Here is a 22,398-nt window from a genome sequence, read left to right as displayed (position 1 = left end):
CATGTTTTGTTAGGACACGCTTGAGTCATCAGGGAAGGCTGTGTGCCATCTTTCCACAGGCAAGAAGGTAGATAACATACTAGACATTAAAAAAAATCAAAATGTGTTCATGTGTAAAGGGGGTAATCTTCAGTCATCTTAAATTCACTTAAGTGTTCACTGAAATGCTCAATGCTGCAAGACAAATGAGGCATCACTGGATTTAGTTACTGGTTTAAAGAAAAAAATACTTGTATATTTGGCACTTGTGGACACACGTACCTAAACAAAACAGTCCATAAGTAATCTGATGGTTACCTTTTCTTTTATCACTTAGGTGATCAGTGCTAATTATAAAATATTGGCTAACAATAAAATACTTGTTACCACCCAGCATCCATATTCTTTGGGATGTCTGATTTTTAGCTGCCCAGTTAAAGACTTTATTTTCCAACCTCTTTCACAGCTAGGTGTGGCACGTAAGTAAATTCTGTCCAATGGGATGAAAGCAGAAGTGTTTGGCACTGTCAGGAGGCCTCCTTGAAGGGATAGGCTGTGTGTTCCTTTGTCCTGCTGCATTGAACACAGTCATGATGGTTGGGATGCTGTACTCATCTGGGCTAAGAGTGCGGGGCGCCTATCCTAGTGATAGCAGTGGGGAGACCTGGAAGGAGCTTGATCCCTGAGGATTTTATCAAACAGCGCTTTTTTTGTTTTTGTTTTGAGACAGGGTCTCACTCTGTCACCCAGGCTGGAGGGCAGTGGTACAATCTTAGCTCTCTGCAAGCTCTCTCTCCCAGGCTCAAGCAATTCTCCCACCTCAGCCTCCCAAGTAACTGGGACTACAGGCACATGCCACCACACCTGACTAATTTTTATTTTTAGTACAGACAGGATTTTGCCATGTTGATCAGATTGGTCTTGAGCTCCTGGCCTCAAGCGATCTACCCGCCTTGGCTTCCCAAAGTGCTAGGATTATAGGCGTGAACCACCACACTCAGCCTAAACAGGGCTTTTATGTGAGAAAAAAAAAAAGCTTCTATTAATTTCAACAGGGTCATTTTTGGCTTCTTCACTAGTAGCTGAATCTAATCCTAAAGCCTATGGTGTCTTTCACCTGCATCCTTCTGCTCTCCACTGTCTAACAACTTGACAAAAGAAGGGCTGCAATTCAATCTTCTAAAACCACTCATTGTTCTTGGTGACCTCCTTTTGAAGAGAAATGGGATAAACTTTAAACAGGTATACAGGTGACCCTTGAGCAACATGGATTTGAACTGCATGGGTCCACTTGTACATGGATTTTTTTCAATAAATATATTGGAAATTTTTTGGAGACTTACAACAATTTGAAAAAACTCGCAGATGGCCTGCATACCCAGAAAATTAATAGAAGCTTTTTCAAAATGAAAAAAAGAGTTAGAAATGTCATGAGTCCATAAAATATATGTAGATAGTAGTCTATTTTTATCATTTACTAACACAAAATATACACAAATCTATTATTAAAAAGTTAAAATTTATGAAAACGTACACACACAAACACTTAGAGCCTGTACATGGTGCCACTGGCAGTTGAGAGAAAAGCAAACTAACATAAAAATGCAGCATTAAATCACAACTGCATAAAATTAACGTAGTACATACTGTACTATTGTAATAATTTTGTAGCCACCTCCTGTTGTTTTTGCGATGAGCTCAAGTGTTGCTGATGAACAGCCTCTCTCCAGTAAACTGTGTATCACAGTAAAAAGTGATCTCTCTTGTTTACTGCATATTTTCCACTGTGTTTAAGTGCAATACCGTGAACTTTGAATAACATCATGGGACCCACACGAAGGGCCACTAATGATGCTGGAAGTAATCCCAAGAAGGAGAGAAAAATGATGATATTACAAGGGAAAATTGAATTGCTTGATAGGCACCATAGATTGAGGTCTGCAGATGTGGTTTCCCATCTTTTCAAAACAAATGAATCCAGCATAGGGGCCATTGTAAAAAAAGAAAAGGAAATTCATGAAGCCATCACTGCAGCTATGCCAGCAGGTGTGAAAACCTGGCACTTTTTGTGGAATACCTTTTTATATCATATTGAAAATACAGCTTTTTTTTTTCTCTGAGACAGAGTCTCGCTCTGTTGCCAGGCTGGAATGCAGTGGTGCAATCCCAGCTCGCTGCAATCTCTGCCTCCCGGGTTCAAGCGATTCTCCTGTCTCAGCCTCCGAGTAGCTGAGATTACAGGCACGTGTCACCATGCCCAGCTAATTTTTGTATTTTTAGTAGAGATGGGGTTTCACTATGTTGGCCAGGATGGTATTGAAATCTTGACCTTGTGATCCACCTGCTTTGGCATCCCAAAGTGCTAGGATTACAGACATGAGCCACTGTGCTCGGCCAAAAACACAGCTTTTATGTGAGTGCAGTATTGCTAGAACAATGGCATACTTATAGACTCTAATATGATTCCAGAAAAAGCAAAGTCATTATATGATAACTCAAAGCAAAAGGAAGGTGAAGGATCTAAAGTTGGAAAATTTAATGCCAGCAAAGGATGGTTTGATAATTTTAGAAACAGGTTTGGCTGAAAAAAATGTCAAGATAAGAAGAGAAGCAGCTCATGCTGACCAAGAGGCAGCAGACGAATTCCCAGACACCATTAAGAAAATCACTGAGGAGAAAAGATACCTGCCTGTACAGGTTTTTAATGCAGGTGAAAGTGCCCTGTTCTGGAAAAAAAGCACCACACAGGACCTTTATTAGTAAGGAAGACAAGTAAGAACCAGGATTTAGGGCAGGAATTGATAGGCTAACTCTACTGTTTTGTGCAAACACATTTGGATTCATGATCAGGATTGCCCTTATCCATTAAAGCTTTAACCCCCGAGCCTTGAAGAGAAAAGATAACACCAGCTGACAACAAGAAGGCCTGGATAATGAGAACGTCTCTTCTGGATTGGTTCTGTCAGTGCCTTGTTCCCGAAGTTAGGAAGTACCTTGCCAATAAGGGACTGCCTTTTAAAGTTTTTTTGATATTGGACAGTGCCCTTGGCCACCCAGAACCCCCTGAGTTCAACACCAAGGCATCAAAATGGTCTACTTGCCCCCCAAAACAACATCTCTAATTCAGCCTTTAGATCAAGAGTCATAGGACCTTTAAGTCTCATTACTCAGGGCACTCTATGGAAAGGATGTCAACATTATGGATGACTTCAATAGAGAGAACATTGTGAAATTCTGGAAAAGTTATGCCACTGAAGATGTTATAGAAAAAGCCATGAAAGTCATCAAGCCCCAAACAATAAATTTCTGCTGGAGAAAACTGTGTCCACATGTTATGCATAACCTCCCAGGATTTATGACAGAGCCAATCAAGGAAATCATGAAAGAGATTGTAGATATAGAAAAAAAAAAAAAAGTTGAGGGTAAAGGGTTTCAAGATATGGATCTTGGAGAAATTCAAGAGCTGATAGACACCATGCCAGAGGAACTAAAAGAAGATGACTTGACGGGGATGAGTACTTCTGAACCAGGGCCAGGTGACGAGGAAGAAGATCTAGAAGAAGCAGTGCCAGAAAACAAATCGATGTTAGACAATCTGGCAGAAGGGTTCTGATTGTTTAAGACTGCTTTTGACTTCTTTTATGATAATGAACCTTTCTAGATATGGGCACTGAAACTAAAGCAAAGGATTGGTAGAAGAAGGATTGGTACTATATAGACACATTTTTAGAGAAACGAAAATGCAAAAACGACAGAAATTACAACGTATTTTCATAAAGTTACACCCAGTGTGCCTGCCTCTCCTGCCCCCTCTTTCACCTCTTCCACCCCTGAGACAGTAAGACCAAACCCTCATTTCCTGCTCCTCTTCAGCCTATTCAAAGTGAAGACAACCTTTATGATGATCCACTTCCATTCAATGAATAGAAAATATATTTTCTCTTCCTTATCATGTTCTTAATAACATTCTCTTTTCTCTGGCATTCCTTATTGTAAGAAGACAGTTTATAATACCTATAACCTATAAAATATTTGTTAATTGACCATTTTTGTTATTAATAAGACTTCTAGTAAACAGTAGGCTACAAGTATTTAAGTTTTTGGAGAATCAAAAGTTATACATGAATTTTCAACTCTCCAGGAGTCAGCGCCCTAACCCTTGCATTTTGAAGGGTCAACTGTACATTATTCTAGATCTACAACACATCCTTATTTTTATCATTGGGAACATTTAAGCTTTTTTTCTAAGTTGTCGAGTTCCTACACTTTACACTAGAGGATTGTTCTTTTGTATCTTCAACTTTATTTGTTCCTCTAATTTTATGCATTCAGTTATTGGTAGTTGACTTTGTTTTCTTGAATATATAGTATATGACCATGGAATAAAATTCAAGTGGTATAGAAGGCCATAAAATGAAAAGTAAGGTTTTATCCCACTTAACCTCCCAGCCATGCATTCTCCCTTTCTGGAAACAGTCATCTCTACTTCCCTTCCAGGGAGATTCTATGCATATGCTGGGGAATGTATATATTTCAATTTAAAAAATTTTTAGAGATGGGGTCTTGCTATGTTGCCCAGGCTGGTCTTGAACTCCTGCCTTCAAGAGATCCTCCCACCTCCACCTCCCACAGTGCTGGGATTACAGGCGTGAGTCACTGTGCCTGACCAATATAAACTCTTTTTCCCTGTAAACAGTAGTGTGTTTTACACACTGTTCTTCACTGTCTTTTTTTTTTTTTTTAATATATCTTAGAAATTTTTCATGACAATTTAGACCTGTGTTTTTCTTTCTTAATTGTTGTTAGTGTACCTGTTTATTGCTCATGATTATATGTGAATTTAGGGGCTGAGGTGTCCTCTTGCTTTTTAATAACCCCACATGATTTCACTACTCCACTTAGTAAATGTGTCATTTATTTAACCAGTGCTCTACTGCTGGACATTTAGACTGTTACAGATATTTTTCAACTATCAACAAGGCTGTGATGAAGATCCTAATATATTAGTAATTTCAATTAGGTGTTAATGTATCGGTAGGACAAATTTCTAGACGTGTGCTGAGTCAAAGGCATGTGATTTAAAATATGAACTGATATCACCAAAGAGCCTTTCACAGAGAGTGAATCAAACTTCCACCTACAATGGACAGGAGGGTCTGTTTCTCTACACCATCCCAAAATACTGCTACATTTCTAATTCTTGACATTCTAATAAGGGAAAATGGTATCTCACTATAGCATTAATTTATTTTAAAAAATTGTAAATGAGATTATCTCCTTGTCTTTCCTTTTCTGGGAACTATCTATTTATATTCTTTGTGACTTTTCTATTAGGTTGTTGACTGATAATTTCATATTGATCTGTGGGATCTCTGATATTGAAAGAAATAGTCTTTATGTTATGTATTAAACATTATGTCGCTTTCAGTTTGCCATGCAGAAATTTAAAAATAATATTTGACTATGTCAGATGACTTTTATGACTTTGAGAGTTTGTGCCATATCTGTATCAGCATTCTTTAGTGCAAGATTAAAGATAAAAATTATCTCTTTTTTCCTTTTTTTTAAATTTAAATTTTTACAATCAGGTTTCTGATCCAGCTGGAGTTTATTTAGTGTAATGAGTTAGGTTAGGAATCTAACTTAAAACTTTTACAGATGGCTACCCAGTTGTCTTAATACAATTGTGTGTATTTTACAAATTTACGCTCTACAATTAGGCATATGTGAAAGATGGGCTAAAAGTAGTCATGCACAGAGAACAGTGTATTTTGCCTGTTCAATGAGTACATGGCAGGAAAGTTAAATGAGTAGCTTTTTTTTTTTTTTTTTTTTTTTTGAGATGCAGTTTTGCTCTTGTCACCCAGGCTGGAGTGCAATGACGTGATCTAGGCTCACTGTAACTGCCACCTCCCAGGTTCAAAAGATTCTCCTGTCTCAGCCTCCCAAGTAGCTGGGATTACAGGTGTCCGCCACCATGCCCAGCTAATTTTTGTATTTTTAATACAGACGGGGTTTCACTGTGTTGGCCAGGCTGTTCTCGAACTCCTGACCTCAGGTAATCTGCCCACTTCAGCCTCCCAAAGTGCTGGCATTACAGGCATGAGCCACTGTGCCCAGCCATGAGTAGCATATTCTTGAACATATTTAAATGTGCTCTCCAGAGTTGCAGAAAGAAATATTTTTTTTCCTCAAGTATGTAACAGCATTCTTCAGAGGCATGTTTTTACAGAGGAAATACAGCAGAATGTTGATGTTTCCAGGACCTATCCAAGATTCTTGACTGGGATGTGGGTGCTCGGTGGCCTGCAGCATTCATTCATTCTCATGCAGCGACCCAGTGCACTGTCCACATTGATGGGAGGCACCTCTGAAGCATTCTGACTTAACTATCACAACAACTCTGTTACGAATTACCATATGTCACGGGCTTTACGTCTAGAAAATGAGGTTCGCCAAACCTTGTTTGTTAAATCTACTCAGGCTATGGTTATTTTCTGTTAAAACTGTAGGCCATTTGATCAGAAGATTTGATGTTATATAAATGCTAGTAGAAAGCAAATGGGAAACTTTATCTTATTATTTAGTGTTGAGATATATGTATTTTGGAGGAGTAGCTATCTGGATGTAATAGAAAGAATCATTTCTGTAATGGCACAGATAACAGAAATATCTGATATATGTATGGCGTACTTCACAAACATGCTTTCTGATCCATTATCATATCTGATTTTCAAAGAACTACATAAAGTAGATCCATGTCATAACAAGAAAAAGAAGAAAGAGGACACGGGCAGATTTATTAAAGGAAGTGGTTCCCAAGGAATTGGTTTGAATGAATGAGATCCCATATTTGCTAATTTAAAAACGAAATCCCATTACCGCATGATCTAGCAATCCCTTCTGTGTATATATCCGAAAGAATTGATATATACAGCAGGGACTTGAACAGATATTTGTACATTCACGTTCATAGCAGCATGATTCACCATAGCCAAAATGTGGAAAAAACCCAGGTGTTCATCAACAGACAAATGGATGAATGGATAAACAAAATATGGCATATATGTATATATATTTGTTTATATATATATAATTTATACACATTATGAAATATTTTTCCGCTTTAAAAAGGAAGGAATATTTTATATATATAAAGGAAGAATACTATGTATATTTGTATATATATGTGTGTATACATATATATCTATATAATGAAATATTATTTAGCCTTAAAAAGGAAGGAAATTCGGACACATGCTACAACACGGATGAGCCTTGAGGACATTACGCTAAGTGAAATAAGTCAGCCACAAAAAGACAAATATTGTATAATTCCACTTATATGAGGTATCTAGAGTAGTCAAATTCATAGAAACAGAAAATAGAATGGTAGTTGCCAGGAGTTGTGGGTAGGAGAAATGGAAAGTTATTGTTTAATGAGTAGAGTTTCTATTTTGCAAGATGAAAAAGTTCTGGAGATTGGATGCCCAACAATGTAGATAGACTGAAGCACTGAAGTCTACACTTAAAAGTGATTAAGATGATAAATTTCATGTTATGTGTATTTTCCATAGTAAAAACCAAAATCCCTTTTCCAAGCTCCATATCACACAAACCTGTCCAAAAACCTCTTCATTAACGGTGAAAGTGAGGTCTAGGATGTCTGTGATGTTGTTGTCCTTCATCCACTGCAAGCTCTGGTGGAATTCCTCATCCAAATATTCCAGGTCACTCAAATCACAGGGCCTGGGTGAATTCAGTGAGAAAGGCAAACAGAATTACTGAACAAATGGCTACCCAGACCTCACTTCAAAATGTGGTTATATCATTCCTGGCTAAAACATCACAAACTTATCCTAACAATTTGATTCTTTTGAATATACTAATGAATCAATCATTCAGTCATTTTAGTTCATTCAAAAGATTTTCCTTTGAAAAGAAAATGTGAAATTTTTTACAATAGCAAACACGAAATAATTATTGACTCATGGACTCTGCATGAAAATTGGAGAAAACTATCATTTTAAAACAACTATGTTATAAACTGATCAGTTCTATTTAACAGTTTAATGCAATGTTTGTAATATTATTATAATTTTTGTATAAAATGATTCATCTCCATGATATGACATTTTGATAATAGAATCTTTCCCTACAACAACAACAACAACAAAATCCCTAAATGCCTTTTTATTGGGCTAAAAAATGTATATGATATCTAAGCACTCAAAACAGGAAGCCACCATAGCCCTAACAGGAATGGTTAGGGCAAAACAGGGACAAAAGGGTCAGTGGCACCAGAGAGGTCAGTGTCGTTGCCCTGCAGACAGGGCTGGGGTGGAAGCATGGTCTGCAAAGCACTTACAGTCTCAGGAGTGCCTTGTAGAAGGGCCTCGTGAAGAAAGCGTCAAGAAGGTACTGATGGATCAGAGCCAGGCCCAGGATGCGACCGCTAAACCTGAACCTGGAACACAGACAAGGCAGAGAAATGGATAAGTGGAAATTTACATTATTAAATATTTTAGTTTGCACTTTTATCTGATGTGTTTCTTTTGAGTGTTCATCTCAAGTTGCTTAAGGAATCTTCTCATTGATGACGCAAGGAGGTGCCTGTTCTCCTCCTTCTTATGCTTTACCATGAACAATGCCTGTGTGCTTGCTAGGTACTAAAGGAAGCCTCCTCTTCCCACCATGTAGCAGACTCGAGTCATTTTTTCAGAACCTTTTTCAGACCTGGGAGAATGAGGACCCAAGAAGAGGAAAGCACTGGGAAGGGGAATTCAGGAATCTTAGATAAAACGCCCACACTGAACTGGAGGAGGACCTGGATCCAGTGACACAGAGGGCTTTCTGGATGTGCGTCCTTACCCATTCAAACATTTTATCTACATTACCTAAGGTCCATGCTTGAGTATGGAGCCCATATGGCAGTTGTGCTTGCAGACAGTGGGGAAGAGTTACATAGAATCCCAGCATGGTAAGAGATAAGCTGAATGAGCATCACTCTTCAAAATTGCCAGCCACATAAAAGACAGAATGAGGTCACTGCTAGGAAGAACTGGCCATACAGATCTGGCCACCTCCAGATGTAAGTGCCTTTACTGATTTAAATCCTTGTCGGAGCATTGACTTCCTGAGCATTTTGCAAGTAACCTGCTTAGCAAAATGCTGAGGCTACCTGGGTTTGATTCCATTGTTGCCTGCTCCTAAACCAGCTTCTTGCCTGCCTGGTCTAGCACCCTATGCTTTCCCCACCATGTGGGCCTTGCCTATCTCTGACACCTACTTTCATAACTGGAGTCTCCCTGGTGTCCACTCTAAGTAGGTTCTCACCTAATCAGGGATTTAGTTGTGAATTTTCTCCGATCCTCCCTGTCAGAATTTCCAACTAATCTATCTCCAGTGGCTTTTATGTGGGTCTTTTTAGACTCACGGGGTTTCCTACTCTATAGCTGCTATAAAGATGGTAAAATGAACAGAATATCTGATTCCATAGAATACATATATTTATAATAACACTTCAAATTGGTATGTTTGAAGTAGTTGATTCTTTTTCCATGAAATAACATGCTAGTGTTATTGACTCTGAAGAGACCAGAGGCAAACAAAACCTCAGTGAAAGTGCTATGGGGCACTATGGATAGGGGGCTTCTGGGACAATGGGTCGTTGGGCTTGGGTACCCCACCAGTGCTTCATTCCTGGGTGCCCTTTCCTGACCACCCCAATAACTGACTGGTCCCCAAGACAGTAACCACATCCTGTGTATAAAAACAGTTATCTTCTACCCCAATAGAAGATTGGCTCACCTACTCCAAATAGACTCTAGGGCATTGTAACCCATGCTTCTAACATGATAGTAGGGTTGTGGCCATCTAGGTAGAGACGACCGAGATGATCCAAACCAGGAAAAGACTAAAGGTCAGCACAGAAGTGATGGGCCCGTGGCTTCCCCACTTAGAGGTGGCCCCTGAGGGTCCAGTAAAGAGAGCTGGGAATCATAGCAGGGAGCAAATATATGCAGATATGGAATAAATGATAACATTAAATGAGATTACTATTTTCAGCTTAGTGCTAAAAAATTGAATATCTCAATGAATTAAAAATTTTCTAGCAAAATAAAAATTATTCAAATTTATTCAGAAAGATGTAGAAAACTTAGACCGATAACCATAGTGCCAAGTAGAAAATTTTGAGGAGAAAGGACTATCTCCAAAATTGATACTGGGACTGGACATATATATTTTTGAAGACATGTTCTTTCAAAGACTCAAGGACAGAAAACCTTTCTGCTATTTCAACAGTTCCAGAAATCAGAAAAGGGTGGAAAACTTCTTAATTCATCATTATGAGCTACCATAACCACAAAGTGGAACCTGGAAAAGATAAAACAAGAAAGAAAACAAGAGAAATTTCACTTGTACATAAATCCTAAACACACACAAGAGAATTGAACCTACTAGTTCATTTCCAGAACAATGTAGAATAATTAAGGATGTTTAATTAGACAACTAAGGATATTCAATATTAAGAATTTTATTACTAAAATCAAGTATGAGGTCAAAAGACAAAAATTATATGACTTTTTTTTGGGTTACAAACTGGACAGTTACTTGAAAATATCCATCACCAATTTCTGGAGAAAAAAAAAACCTTTGTAGTAAACCAGCAATAGAAGAATGCTTCCTTAACAAAATAAAGCACATCTATCTCAGCAATATATTTAACAGTAAAAATACCGAAGGATGCTTGTTACTACCCCTCTTCATAATATTCTATCAGTTCTAGTCACTGCAGTTAATTATAAATGAAAAATTGAAAACAGATTAGAAGTAACTTTTATCAAATGCCTACTGGGCCAAGGCACGTTATTTACAATATCTCATTGACCCTTGCAACAATTCTATTTTATTGTTTTGGTCATCTCCATTTTGCAGATTAAGAAACTGAGGGCCAGTAATTAGCCCCAGGCAAGTGGTTCAGCAAGGAAACTGACCCACATCTGCCTGACACCAAACCAGGCCTTTTCCTTTGTGTCTATTTTGAGATGTGAGCAATGGAGAGGTTGCTCCTCTGGGTTCTGGGGCCAGGCTGCCTACTGTGTGATCTTGTGCAAGCGTTTAACCTCCCTCTTCTCAGTTTCCTCTTCTGGAAAACTTCACTATTTAAGTGTTACCTATTTTTGTTATTAGTATTTTATGTTGGCTACCAACATCTCTTGTGCTAATTAGACATATTTTGGTTCAGGTAACCTTCAACCAGCTTACGCCCTCTAAGGCCATGGCGGTGTCTCAAGGAATCCAGGATCAGGAATGCAGTTGGGCCTCAGGAACGCCAGGGACATGAGTGATATCGCTCTCCCTCATCCAGTTTCTCCCTTTGGCTTCTCTAAGCTCATTTCTCCTCTCTCACTGCCAACACCTCCTATGGTTTACATCCCAGAGTTCAAGCACAGGAGACACCAACTTGACTCCCTCTGACCTAGTTCTAAATTTTCAGCATGATTCTGACTGTTCTAACTCAGGTTGGATGCCCACTGGGATCAATCATGAGCAACCAGGGAGGAAATCTGAGTCTCGAGTACTTTGCAGCAAGGACCACTTTGCAGCAAGGATCACTCTCTGCCAGGGGGTGGGATCACTGTTGTATGTCTCTCAACCAGGGAGTGTGGCAATGGGGTTTCCTAGCACAGGGGACTGCAGCGCAGACTGCCAACAGAGAATTGTGTATTTGCTTTGAATTGGGTAGACCATAAGGTGGGATTTCCAAAGTCAGAATTACACTGGTTTCAAGGACTGACATGGGCAACAAACAAGTCCTAGTTTATTTTTAAGTAACTGTGCAACAAAGCTATGATAACGTGGTTTGGCTTTACATAACCACAGACGGGATGGCTCTAAGCCAGTCCCATATGTACTGTAAAATATATTCCAGAGCCACGAACTATGATCTGGGACATGTTTGTATAAAGCAAAATACAGCAACTGTACAATTCAAATCTAAAACAATAGCAGATGGAAAAAAAAAAAAACCAACAACAATAGCTGATGAATTGCTGTGTGTGCAATTCCATAAATGAGAAAACACCTTCTAGTAATGGTGCACCTCCTTTATTTATCTTCTATATTTATTTCCCCTAAACTAAACAATTGCTTGTGGGGAAGTTGATTACATTTGCTGTTAACACAGGTTACAAAAGGGGAGGAAGTATGAGACAGAAAGAAAATACTTTTCCTTAGTCTCTGGACCTAAGATAGTGTGTCTAGGTATGAAGAAACTATCCCAATAATTTAAGCAAAATAAAGTGCTGAGGTTTCGAGCTAAGTTACTTGGCGTAAATAGAGTCCAGAGGATAAACTAAAATAAGACCCTATAGAAGTAGCGGAGCCACTCCGCCTGCCTGTGGGTGTATCTGTTACTTAAATACCCGGCCCCAGGGCCCCGTTCGAGAGCCTGTGTGTGTGAGCTTGCAGGGCTTTGCTCACTCCTTTCTCTCCGTGGATCTCAGGAGTCTCGACCGATACTGCAGGCCAGCCTAGCTCCTGGGGTGTAGCACTGCTCCCCGCTTTTTCTGTGCTGACATTCTGGAGGCCATGCTTGAACGCAGCTTCTGCCGCCTCAGCCTCTGCAACTCAACAAGTCACGACGCGCTGCCTGTGCTGGTGCCGCCGCTGCCCGACCAGGCTGCGGCTCCGCGTCTGTGCTTTTTCCTGGCCCGTGCTCAGTTTTACTTTGCCAGGAGGGAGTGGCTCCTCCGTGTTGTCCTGCTTTCTTAGAGGGGCCTTGCAGAGGAGTTGCCTGGGCCCTAAGAGCTTACATGGACTGCTTTTGAAGCTTGCTCACGTCCTTTAATCCCTAGGGCAACCAGGGCCTGGTGGGTGGAGGGAACAGCTACCACGGGTTCACCTCTACCCCTCAGGCCGTGTTGGGCACCCCGGCTCCCTAGGCCATTCTTCTGCTTCTCGTGGGGGCTATTGTATCTTAAGGGCCCCCAGGTTCCCTGCTCAAAATCTGCTTTCTGCTGTTTCCCACGTGTGTCTAAGTTCCAACCATGGGTGCCCTTCAACTCCTCTTCATAAGAGAGACCTCAGCCCCCAGGTACCCAGCAGGTGCACATGCACACGGGGCTGAGGAGAGGAGGCAAGGCGGGTCAGCCCATGCAGCCTCCCAGCAGCGGGTGGTGGGTCCCAGCCTTTTCCCCATTCTAGCCACACCCGGATGGGTCAGGAAGGGAGCCTCCCCTGGGCAGTGAAGGGGCATGAGTCTCTCTCTCTGGCAATGTTTTTGCTGTAATTTGAAACCTCCCAGGAGATTCTGACATGCCATCACCATAAAACATATTCCTGACTTTTAAGAAACACATAAAGCATATTTTTCTACTTATTTATCAATTAGCGATGTGTTTCCACCCATTTAGACCTGAGACCACAGAAAGATTAGCAATATAGCAAAATACCAAGAACCCACATTTAACAACAACAACAACAAAATCCTTTCTATTGAGGATCAATGAAGGCCAAGTCTCCTTTGTGTGGAAGGCATGCTCTATTTTCCTTCAGATGAAGAGCACAGACAGTTCATGGTTACATTCCTCAATCCAAACCACATCCCCGTGGTTTGTGGGAACATTCCTGGACTCTGATATAAATTATTTTCACATCCTTGGTTTTAGTATGTTGCAAGTTTTTGTTTTTGGTATCATCAACCCCTTCCCTCCTGCCAAAGAAAAATAACAGAATTGGGTATTTTTTAATGTGAAGTAAAATACAAGTGATATATAAAATTTTTTTAAAAAGTGAGTCAACTCTGTCACCCAAGGTGATATTTGTGACTGAGATGACTCTTCCCCTGATTACCAGTTGGTGAGAGCAGGGTCACACAAACATAGATCCTCCGTGCCATCATGTTCCCACCACGGTACAGTACGGACACCCTCGATACATGCAAATAGTGGTTTTCATTATCCTTTAACACACTGCAAAACATTTCTTTTCAGGAATGCTCTATGCTTGGTTCAGCCCTTTCCCCTCTGATGGAAATATATATGTTTTTCATCTTTATCTGTCTGCTCATAGATCCTGAGGGGAAGCCTGGACCCAGTGTGCCGTGGGACTGTGGAGTAACTTTGGGAATGAGCAGACGTCACTCTTGGTGCGTGCACATCAGCACCTCCCCATATGCCTGGGAGATGAACTTGACCTACGCTGAAGAAACAGCCACTCTGACCTTTCAAAAATACGTGGAGGGCTCTTACAGCAGGAGATCTGAAGGGAGCTAATATTATTGGCAAGGATTTCTCATATTTCCGTCTGGGTTTTGCACATTTTAGTGAGAGTTCAAAAGGTAATGGAGTTTCACACATTTCCAGCACATCTCCCCAAGTGGCTTAAAGGCCTCAAAACGACTCAACCCTCCCCTTGAGTGCATTACTGTTTGTTGACTTGACTCCTCTTCGGGCCATTTGCCAATAATCCAAACAAGGCAATGTGCTGTGGAGGATGATATCACAAGGTCTGATGTTAGGCTGCCTTGGTTTGGATCTTCTGACCTGTGTGACCTTGGGACACCTGTTTAATATCAGTTAACTCACCTGCAAAATGGGAATCATAATGGCACCTACTGTATAGGACAGCTGCTAAGATGCTAAAAGTCCTCTGTACAAGGACTAGTGGAGGTCAGTCCACCTGAGAGTCTAATGAATTCCTATCCATAGACTGGCATGTCTAGTTTCTTACACTCAGAACCCTAGACCTAAAAACCCATTCTGAATTGAAGAGTGAAAATGTGGATTGGGCTGACAGTGGTAGCCTGAAACTTCCTGCTGCAAACTTCTGCTCTGCTTACAAACAGCATTTATGTGTCATGGTGCCTGGCAAAGGTAAGGTCTCAATCAAGATTTGTTGAATGGAATTAAATTGAAAATTATCATTTGGTTTTATCCCAGTGGAGCGCAACTATACAAACCCACAGAAAATGTCTGAAATGTCATATACCATTTGAACCCTGTTTGACTAGGTTAATTGCTCAAATTTCCAATATCTGCAGTAGGTCTCCACCCAGGAAGATGGACAGAAAGAGCAAACTGCAGAGAAGAGTTTAGGGGTTGAGTCAATATATGGAAAGATGTGGCAAATATTTTACATCAAAGGACTGAAATAGCAGGTCTCCCTCTCCCTGTCTTCTCTCCCTCTTCAGTCTCTCCAGTGAACCATTGTGGGGGAACATGTTTCAGCAGGAATTAGTATGTAATGAGTTCAGTGTATTTTTCAACAGATTATTTAAATGAAAGCAGTTTTTGTAATGGCAAAAAAATGCAGTTGGGAAGTCTGCAAGAGGAATCTCTTATTTACAGGCCATGATTTATGGAAGGGGAAGCGGGATAGCTCGCCAAGCCAAGAAAATAAAAGACCTAATAATACTCTGGAAGGACATTTTGGATAGTGAAAGAAAAGACTTTAAAAGGCTTCTAGTTAATCCTTTTATATGCAAGTGATATAAAAATTGAGTGAAACCCTCAGTGCAGCACCCAGGCAATATGCCAAGTCTGAAAAGGCTCTGTAGGGCATTTCTGGCAGTTTTATTTCCTGGCATTAAACTTGGGCTGCTAAGGATTGATTCAAGGGGCCTCCTGGTTTTGGTGACCTTCTTAGTCTCTTCTTCTTGACCTGTTGCCCCAACAGATCAGGCTACTCATCTCCCTCTGCTTAATTCTTGGCTTCTGCATCTTTTGATGCATCACAGCCCAGCATGAAAAATACTCCCTGATAAGCTTCAGACTTGGGAGACCCAAAGCTGGGCCTTCCTGCCTGGAGAGGTGATCACATGGTGCACTGGGCACTGTAAAGAGGCTGGGCATTTGGTGGTAATGTGCTTGGCTCTTGTGCCTTTGGTGAGGAGATGGGGGCTGAGGCAGATGCAGGAACACCTGGCAGGACACTGAGGTCTGCTAAAAACTCTGCACACAGTCGTTAGTCTATAAAGGCCTCTTCTAATCACTATGGCATCTTCTGGAGCACAAATGTCTGTTGAAACGAACACTGTACTGGCAAATTTTAGGGGTTCACACATTTTGTTGGGTCAGTGAATGAGGCCAGAGGGTTGCTATAACTGCATCCATGCCTGGATGCCCCCAGGACACCATTGTAATGTCCTGTTTCCCAAGCCATGACTCTGGGGACTGCATTCACCTATGCATTGCCTACCACCTGCAGGTTGACAACCAGCTGGTTTGAGTCAGCTGAGTTCTAGAAGATTCTGTCTGTAGCAGTCATGTTTTCTATCTCTGATACTCCCTGGATCTTTCCCAGACACTGCTTCCCTGGTAATGGACCAGGACCTGCATGGGTTAAGTTCCTTTAAGGAGTCTTTTGCAGTTCTCAAAAGAAGAGAGTTGGTTCCTCAGCCTTGGCACTACTGATGTTTGCTTTCTGGAGTATTATAGGATGTTTAACAGCATTTCTGACCTCTACCTACTAGATGCCAGTAGTACCAGCCTCCCAAGCTGTGACAACCCAAACTACCTCCTGACATTGCCAGTCTCCACTGGTGGTGGAGAGTGATGGTGCAAAATCAACCTCTCTTGAGAACCACTGGAATAGAGCATAGGGTGTGGGCAAATATTTCTAAACATGTGATGACATACTCTTTTCTAACTTGCCTTTCTTGAAAACTTGAGGAAGGCTGCCTGGGCCCTCCGGGGCAATGCACATCTTACCCCTATGGCTTTGTGCTCCACTCTGCACATCTGAGCAGCTTTTCATCATTCTCTGAATCTGTAAGTGTACTTCCTACCCCACCAAATATCATCTTAAACTCCCACCAAGAATTTGGGCTCCAGGTTTCTTTTGGGGAAGTGATGAGCGGGGAGAATAATTCCTTCTGAATGCTTCAGAGAGCGTCAACATTGCTGAGGGGATGATGCAGGATCTGAGTAAAGAAAAAGAGTGAGCTCCTGGAGAATGAGCATCACAAACTGGGGGACAGCTTAGGGATCTAAGGTGGGAAGATGTGTGGTTTGTTTGAGCAATGCAAAGAGGCCAGTGGGGGTGGACCCCAGAGTGAGAAGGGGGAAATGGCAGAACATGAGTTTGGAGAGGCACCCAGGGGATAGATCATGCCGGACTTGGTGGGCTATGGAAAGGACTTTAGATTTCATTCTAAGTATGATGGGAATCCACTGGAAGTTTCATGTAGGGTCTTTGGAATGAACTGATGTGTTAAAATGATCACTCTGGATGCTGCATGGAGAGAGGTGAGTTCTGGCAAGAATGAAGGCTGAGATCTGTCTGGAGGCTTCTGCATCCAGATGGGAGGTGATGGTGGCTTATACTGGGAGTGGTAGTGGAGGTGATGAGGTGAGAGTCTGGATGTATTTTCACGATAGAGCCCAGGGGATTTACTGATGCATTTAAGGGGAGAGATGAGAAAAAGAAAGGCAACAGGAATAGTCCACGGCCTTGGGCCAGAGCAACTGGGTGCCATTTACTGAGATGGGAAACACCAGAACAGAGGGTTTGGAGGAGGAAATGGCGAGTTCTCTTTCAGACATATTACGTCTGTGCTGCCTATTTATATCTGAGTGGAGCTGTGAAGCAGGCAGTTTTACTGAGGAGTCAGTGCCTCTGGGCACAGGGCCGCGCTACAGATGTCACTGTGGGGCCGTCAGGATGCAGATGGCATTTGAAGCCAGGCATCTGGACAAGATCACGGAGGAAGTTTGTGCAGATGGAGAGGCGGACCCAGGGCTGAATGTTAATTGATGCAGCATTTGGGGATCTGGAAGATGAGAGGCAACCATAAAGTACATGAGAAGGAACAGGCGGTGAGGCTGGAGGAACAGGGATGTGGAGCACATGGTGCAGGAAGGAGGCAGAGGCCAACTGTGTCAAGTGCCTCTGAGATCAGGAAGTAGGCGGTCTGAGAGTCACCAGATGGCTTTGACAACCTTCATGAGGGGTGCAGGGGAGGAAGCTGGCTGGAGAGAATGGGAGGAGAGGCAGTGGAGAAAGCCAGCACAGATAACTCTTTCTAGGAATGCGCCTCTAAAGGGGAGCAGTGGGGTGGTCAGTGGAGGAGGGTGTGACATCAATGGAGGTTTGGGTTTTTGTTTTTTCAGTGTGAGGGAAATTGCAGTGTGTTCATACATTTCCAATTTCAACAAACTTATCAAGTGCCTACTATGTGCCAGGTACATAGAAAGATCCTAAGGTACCCATTCATTTTGAGTTTACAAGCTAGGAAGGGAGATAGACACAGCAATGCAGCATCTCATCACCACAGAGCAAGTGGTGGAGAAGAGGAGTGCACAGGGTGCTGTGAAAACTCAGGGGAGGAAGCACAGCTTGGCTCTGGGGGCGTTAAATCTGGGCAGGCCTCCTGAAGGAGGTGACAAGTGAGGTAACCCTAAGAATTAGCCTGGAAGAATGAATAGAAATTAGTCTGCTTTAAGAAGACAGGGAAAGGCTTTCCAAGAAAATAAAATCACATTGGAAAAGAATAAGGAAAGATAATGGGATGTGTTTAGAACAGCATGCAATTCATGATTACTAGAGCATACAAAATGAGGAAGGACAAGATGTGAGATAAGGTTGTGGAGAGAGATAGCAGGAGGTCCTGGAAGGTCTTATTTTCCATGCCAACAAGTTCACCCTTTAAATTGTAGATGATGGGAACCCATTGACTGGTTTAAACAGGGGAGTGATGCGCTTGTTTTGGCATTTTTAGAGAAATCACTTTGCACCCATATGAAGGATATAGATTTTAGGAGGGGACAGATTTGGAGGTTATTACAATGTGTCAAGGGGATCATCCTGAACATTTTGGAGGTAAATCAGCAGGACAGTGAGACACAGCAGAAGAGAAGGATGACAGGAAGAAGTGGCTTGGTGGGAGAGAGTAATTGTTAACTTGGAGGAGGATCAAAATGGAGATGTCTAGTAGGTATTTTGATAATAAAGTTTGAAGCTTAACAGAAAGGTCAGAGCTGAAAATATAAATTTAGAATTCATATGTTAGTATGGAGAGAAGTTTATAAAGTAGTAAACTTTGATTATATTGCTATATTTTATATAAAATTATATCTGTCCATCCATCCATCCATCCATCCATAAAAGAATATGGAAAAACTTAGGTCAGAAGAATAATGACATTTATTTCTGTATGGAGATATTTTCTTGTGTATATTAAATTTTTTCATAATGAATGTACCTTACTGATGTGATAAAACTATGTTTATTTACTTATAATAAAGATATAATAAAAACTAGGTGACAATGGCATGTCAGAATCTAAGGGGGTAGAGTTTCAAACAGCAGTGTGTATCTACTGCAGTAAAGTGTCCATTAAAGTAAAGTGTGGGCAGGGTGTGGTGGCTCATGCCTGTAATCCCATCGCTTTGGAAGGCTGAGGTGGGTGGATCACCTGAGGTCAGGAGTTCGAAACCAGCCTGGCCAATGTGGTGAAACCCCATCTCTACTAAAAAAAAAAAAAAAAAATTAGCCAGGCATGGTGGCACAGGCCTGTAATCCCAGCTACTCGAGAGGCTGAGGCAGGAGAATTGCTTGAATTTGGGAGGCAGAGGTTGCAGTGAGCTGAGTTTGCACCACTGCACTCCAGCATGGGTGACAGAGCGAAACTCTGTCTCAAATCAATCAATAAATAAATAAAAATAAAAAAGTAAAAAGTGGTAAGAGTTCACTGGCTCTGTTGATGAGATGGTCTCTGCTGCTCATGGAAAGGGCGGTGCTGCTGACGATTACTGAATCAGACTTCAGTAGGTGAGGAAGTGAGTAACAGAGAGGAGCAGAGCAGGGGGAGAGCATGACGTGTAAAGATCCATGAGAAAGGGATGACTGCTGGAGAGGCCTGGAGATGGGGACTGGTGGGCCTCCAGCCTGCGTGGGTGGGTCCACCTTGAGTGGAGGAAAGGACTCCAGGGAGGCTGTTAAGGTTGGGTAGCATTTGTATTGGGGGTGAGAAATTGAAGGGGTCACCTCAGTGTTTCCATTTCAGTAGGGTCTGAAGTCACCTCACAGTGGAGGTGATTTTGGTTGGTGGAGGCTTTTGGGACAGTAAAATGGAAGATGCCCCCATAACAGGACTGGTGAACTTTGCTCTGGCACTTTCTGAGGTCAGAGAGTATGATTTAGAATTGTACCCTTTCTTGGAATTACTTCATTTTCTCCAGGGCTAGAGCTGTAGAAAACTACCCTGGCATGGAATGGGGAAGAGTGAGTTACAATACTAATCCACAGTGGCATTTTGTCCGTCAGATGGGGTGCAAGCATGGAGCAGGGAGGGAATTGGGTGTGCAGGGAACAAAGGCGCTCAGGAGGCCTGGGATGAAGGAGGCCATGCCAGAATATGAGGAGACAGAGAATCCAAGGTGAGAACAAGCTTGGCAAGGAGTGGTGGTAGGGGGAGGAGGTGGGAATGCCGGCTGCAGAATGATTGACAGTGGGATTTTAGAGTTTTCAGTTTCTGACATGGCACAGTTCTGGGTGATAATGAGGTTGGGAGGGCCACTGTGGGAGCAGGTGGCTGGAGTGGAATGTAGGTCACTGCCACAGGGGTTAGGTAGGTTTGGTCTATTCTCTACACCCACATTTATTCAGATACCGTTTTGGGGAATGTATAAAGAATCCCCTCCTCAATGTCCCATAAAAATTGTTTAAATATTGCAGATGCAAGGCATTATTTATATTTGGTTTTCATAGCTTCCCTCTGTGTGGAAACGATTTTACAAATTAGCTGAGAAAACTTGAAGTTTTCTTCATCTGCCATGAAAGAGACTCTGCCAACACAAGATAATGACAGGATATTATCTTCAGATTGCTAATTAGTAAGTGAAATGAATGTCTAGCCCTGGTGCCGCCAAGTCCCCTCCTTTAATATCTGCCCTGCAGGGGGGCAGAGGACTGAGACCAGAGCTGCTTCCCCTCAACATGGTAGGCCAAGTGTGTGGTGTACCTCCCTTTTAGAGAAAGCACTTCTAAAAGTACCTTATGCAGACTCTTAACATACCCTCTGACTATAGAGAGATGGCAAATAACATACTTAGTATTGCTCTTCAATTCAACGAAAAACTAGTTGTGGTAAAATTGATCATTTGAAAGTGTGGATATTTTTTGACCCAGCATTCTGGTTAGCTTGTGTTAATACTGACTGTATCAATCGCATTTTCACAGATTATAAGGATGAAGTTAGGTTAATGTGGAAAGGAGTTGAGGAACAAAGATCTAGGAAAATAAACCTTCCCATAAATATAGAGAACATTACCCCACCTTTGATTTCCTCCTGTGTCTAGATGTGTGCAGGTATGTTATCTGGCCCTCAAAGATGCTTTCATTGACCTCTAAGGCATGATTCCTCCTTAGCCTCCAAGTATTCTTTACTGGGAGAGTTCAAATATTTTGTTTTGCAGTATCATGGATGCTCATGACTGAGGTTATGTCTACAAGTCGCAAAAACGATGTGCATTTAATTATCCAGGCAAGCAGCCTTTCATGGTCAAACGACTGAACAATTCATTGGACAAAATTAATCAAAGTAGTTAATCAAGGGACCAAAATAGCTCAGCTCTCAGTTTAGCTATTAACATTAGCTAATAGCTCAGTTTTTAGTTATTTAAGTTTCTAGCTATTTACCATTGTCTGAGCCTCAGTCATTAGTTCCCCAGGTTGACTTTTTTGTGAATTTGCTTTATGAGCTCAGGTAAACAGTTGAAATTTTTTTCACCGGTTTGTCTGTTTACCTTGGGAGAATACTACTGATTTCTTCTCAGAGGCCTTTGGGAGCTATTGGAAAGATCGGTGAATTTTCTATCAAAATCTTGTGTATTCTTCAGAAACAGACACTCCAAAGGTTCAGAGTGAAATATAATACTGCATTATTAAACTTGGAGGTTTCCATGATGGGAGGTATCTGAATGGGTGGAATATTGGGCCTCACAAGATATGCCCATGTCCTAAACCCTGGTACCTGTGACTGTGATGTTATTTGGAAAAAGAGTCTTTGAAGATATGATTAAGTAAAAGATCTCAAGATAAGATGATCTTGGATTATCCAGGTGGGTCCTAATCCATCGACAAGCGTTCTTATAAGAGATAGAGAGGGGAGGACACAGGAACCGATGAGAAGGCCACGCAAGACAGAGGCAGAGACTGGAGTGATGCAGCCACAAGTCAAGGAGCCCTTGAAACCCCAGAAGCTGAAAGAGACAAAAAAGGGTCTCCCCTGGAGCCTTCGGAGGGAGTGTGGCCTTGCTGACACCTTGACTTTGGCCTTCTGGCTTCCAGAACTGAGAATGGCCAGTTTGTGGTAATTTGCTACAGCAGCCTTAGGAAAGTGAGGGAGCGCCCAATCAGAGCATAGCCCTCCTCCTTGCTTGTCCAGAACAGTTTTCACTCAGCATAGGATCT

The 22,398-nt window shown here is 41.7% G+C and overlaps 1 protein-coding gene across 8 annotated transcripts in view; it reads right to left on the bottom strand.

The window, feature by feature from the left end:
- HECW1 (HECT, C2 and WW domain containing E3 ubiquitin protein ligase 1) overlaps positions 1-22,398 on the bottom strand; it is a 456,269-nt gene that overhangs the window by 16,682 nt on the left and 417,189 nt on the right. For all 8 annotated transcript variants that reach the window (XM_050783350.1, XM_050783356.1, XM_050783351.1 and 5 more), the window contains 2 exons: positions 8,348-8,446; positions 7,599-7,728 (listed from right to left, as the gene is read on the bottom strand). In XM_050783350.1, the coding sequence (XP_050639307.1) occupies positions 7,599-7,728; positions 8,348-8,446 (229 nt within the window). The remainder of the gene's footprint in view (positions 1-7,598; positions 7,729-8,347; positions 8,447-22,398) is intronic.

The sequence above is a fragment of the Macaca thibetana genome, chromosome 3 (assembly GCF_024542745.1).
Source record: "Macaca thibetana thibetana isolate TM-01 chromosome 3, ASM2454274v1, whole genome shotgun sequence".
Taxonomy (NCBI): Eukaryota; Metazoa; Chordata; class Mammalia; order Primates; family Cercopithecidae; genus Macaca; species Macaca thibetana.
The sequence above is the reverse complement of the archived record's forward strand: the minus strand, read 5'-3'. Positions and strand labels throughout refer to the sequence as shown.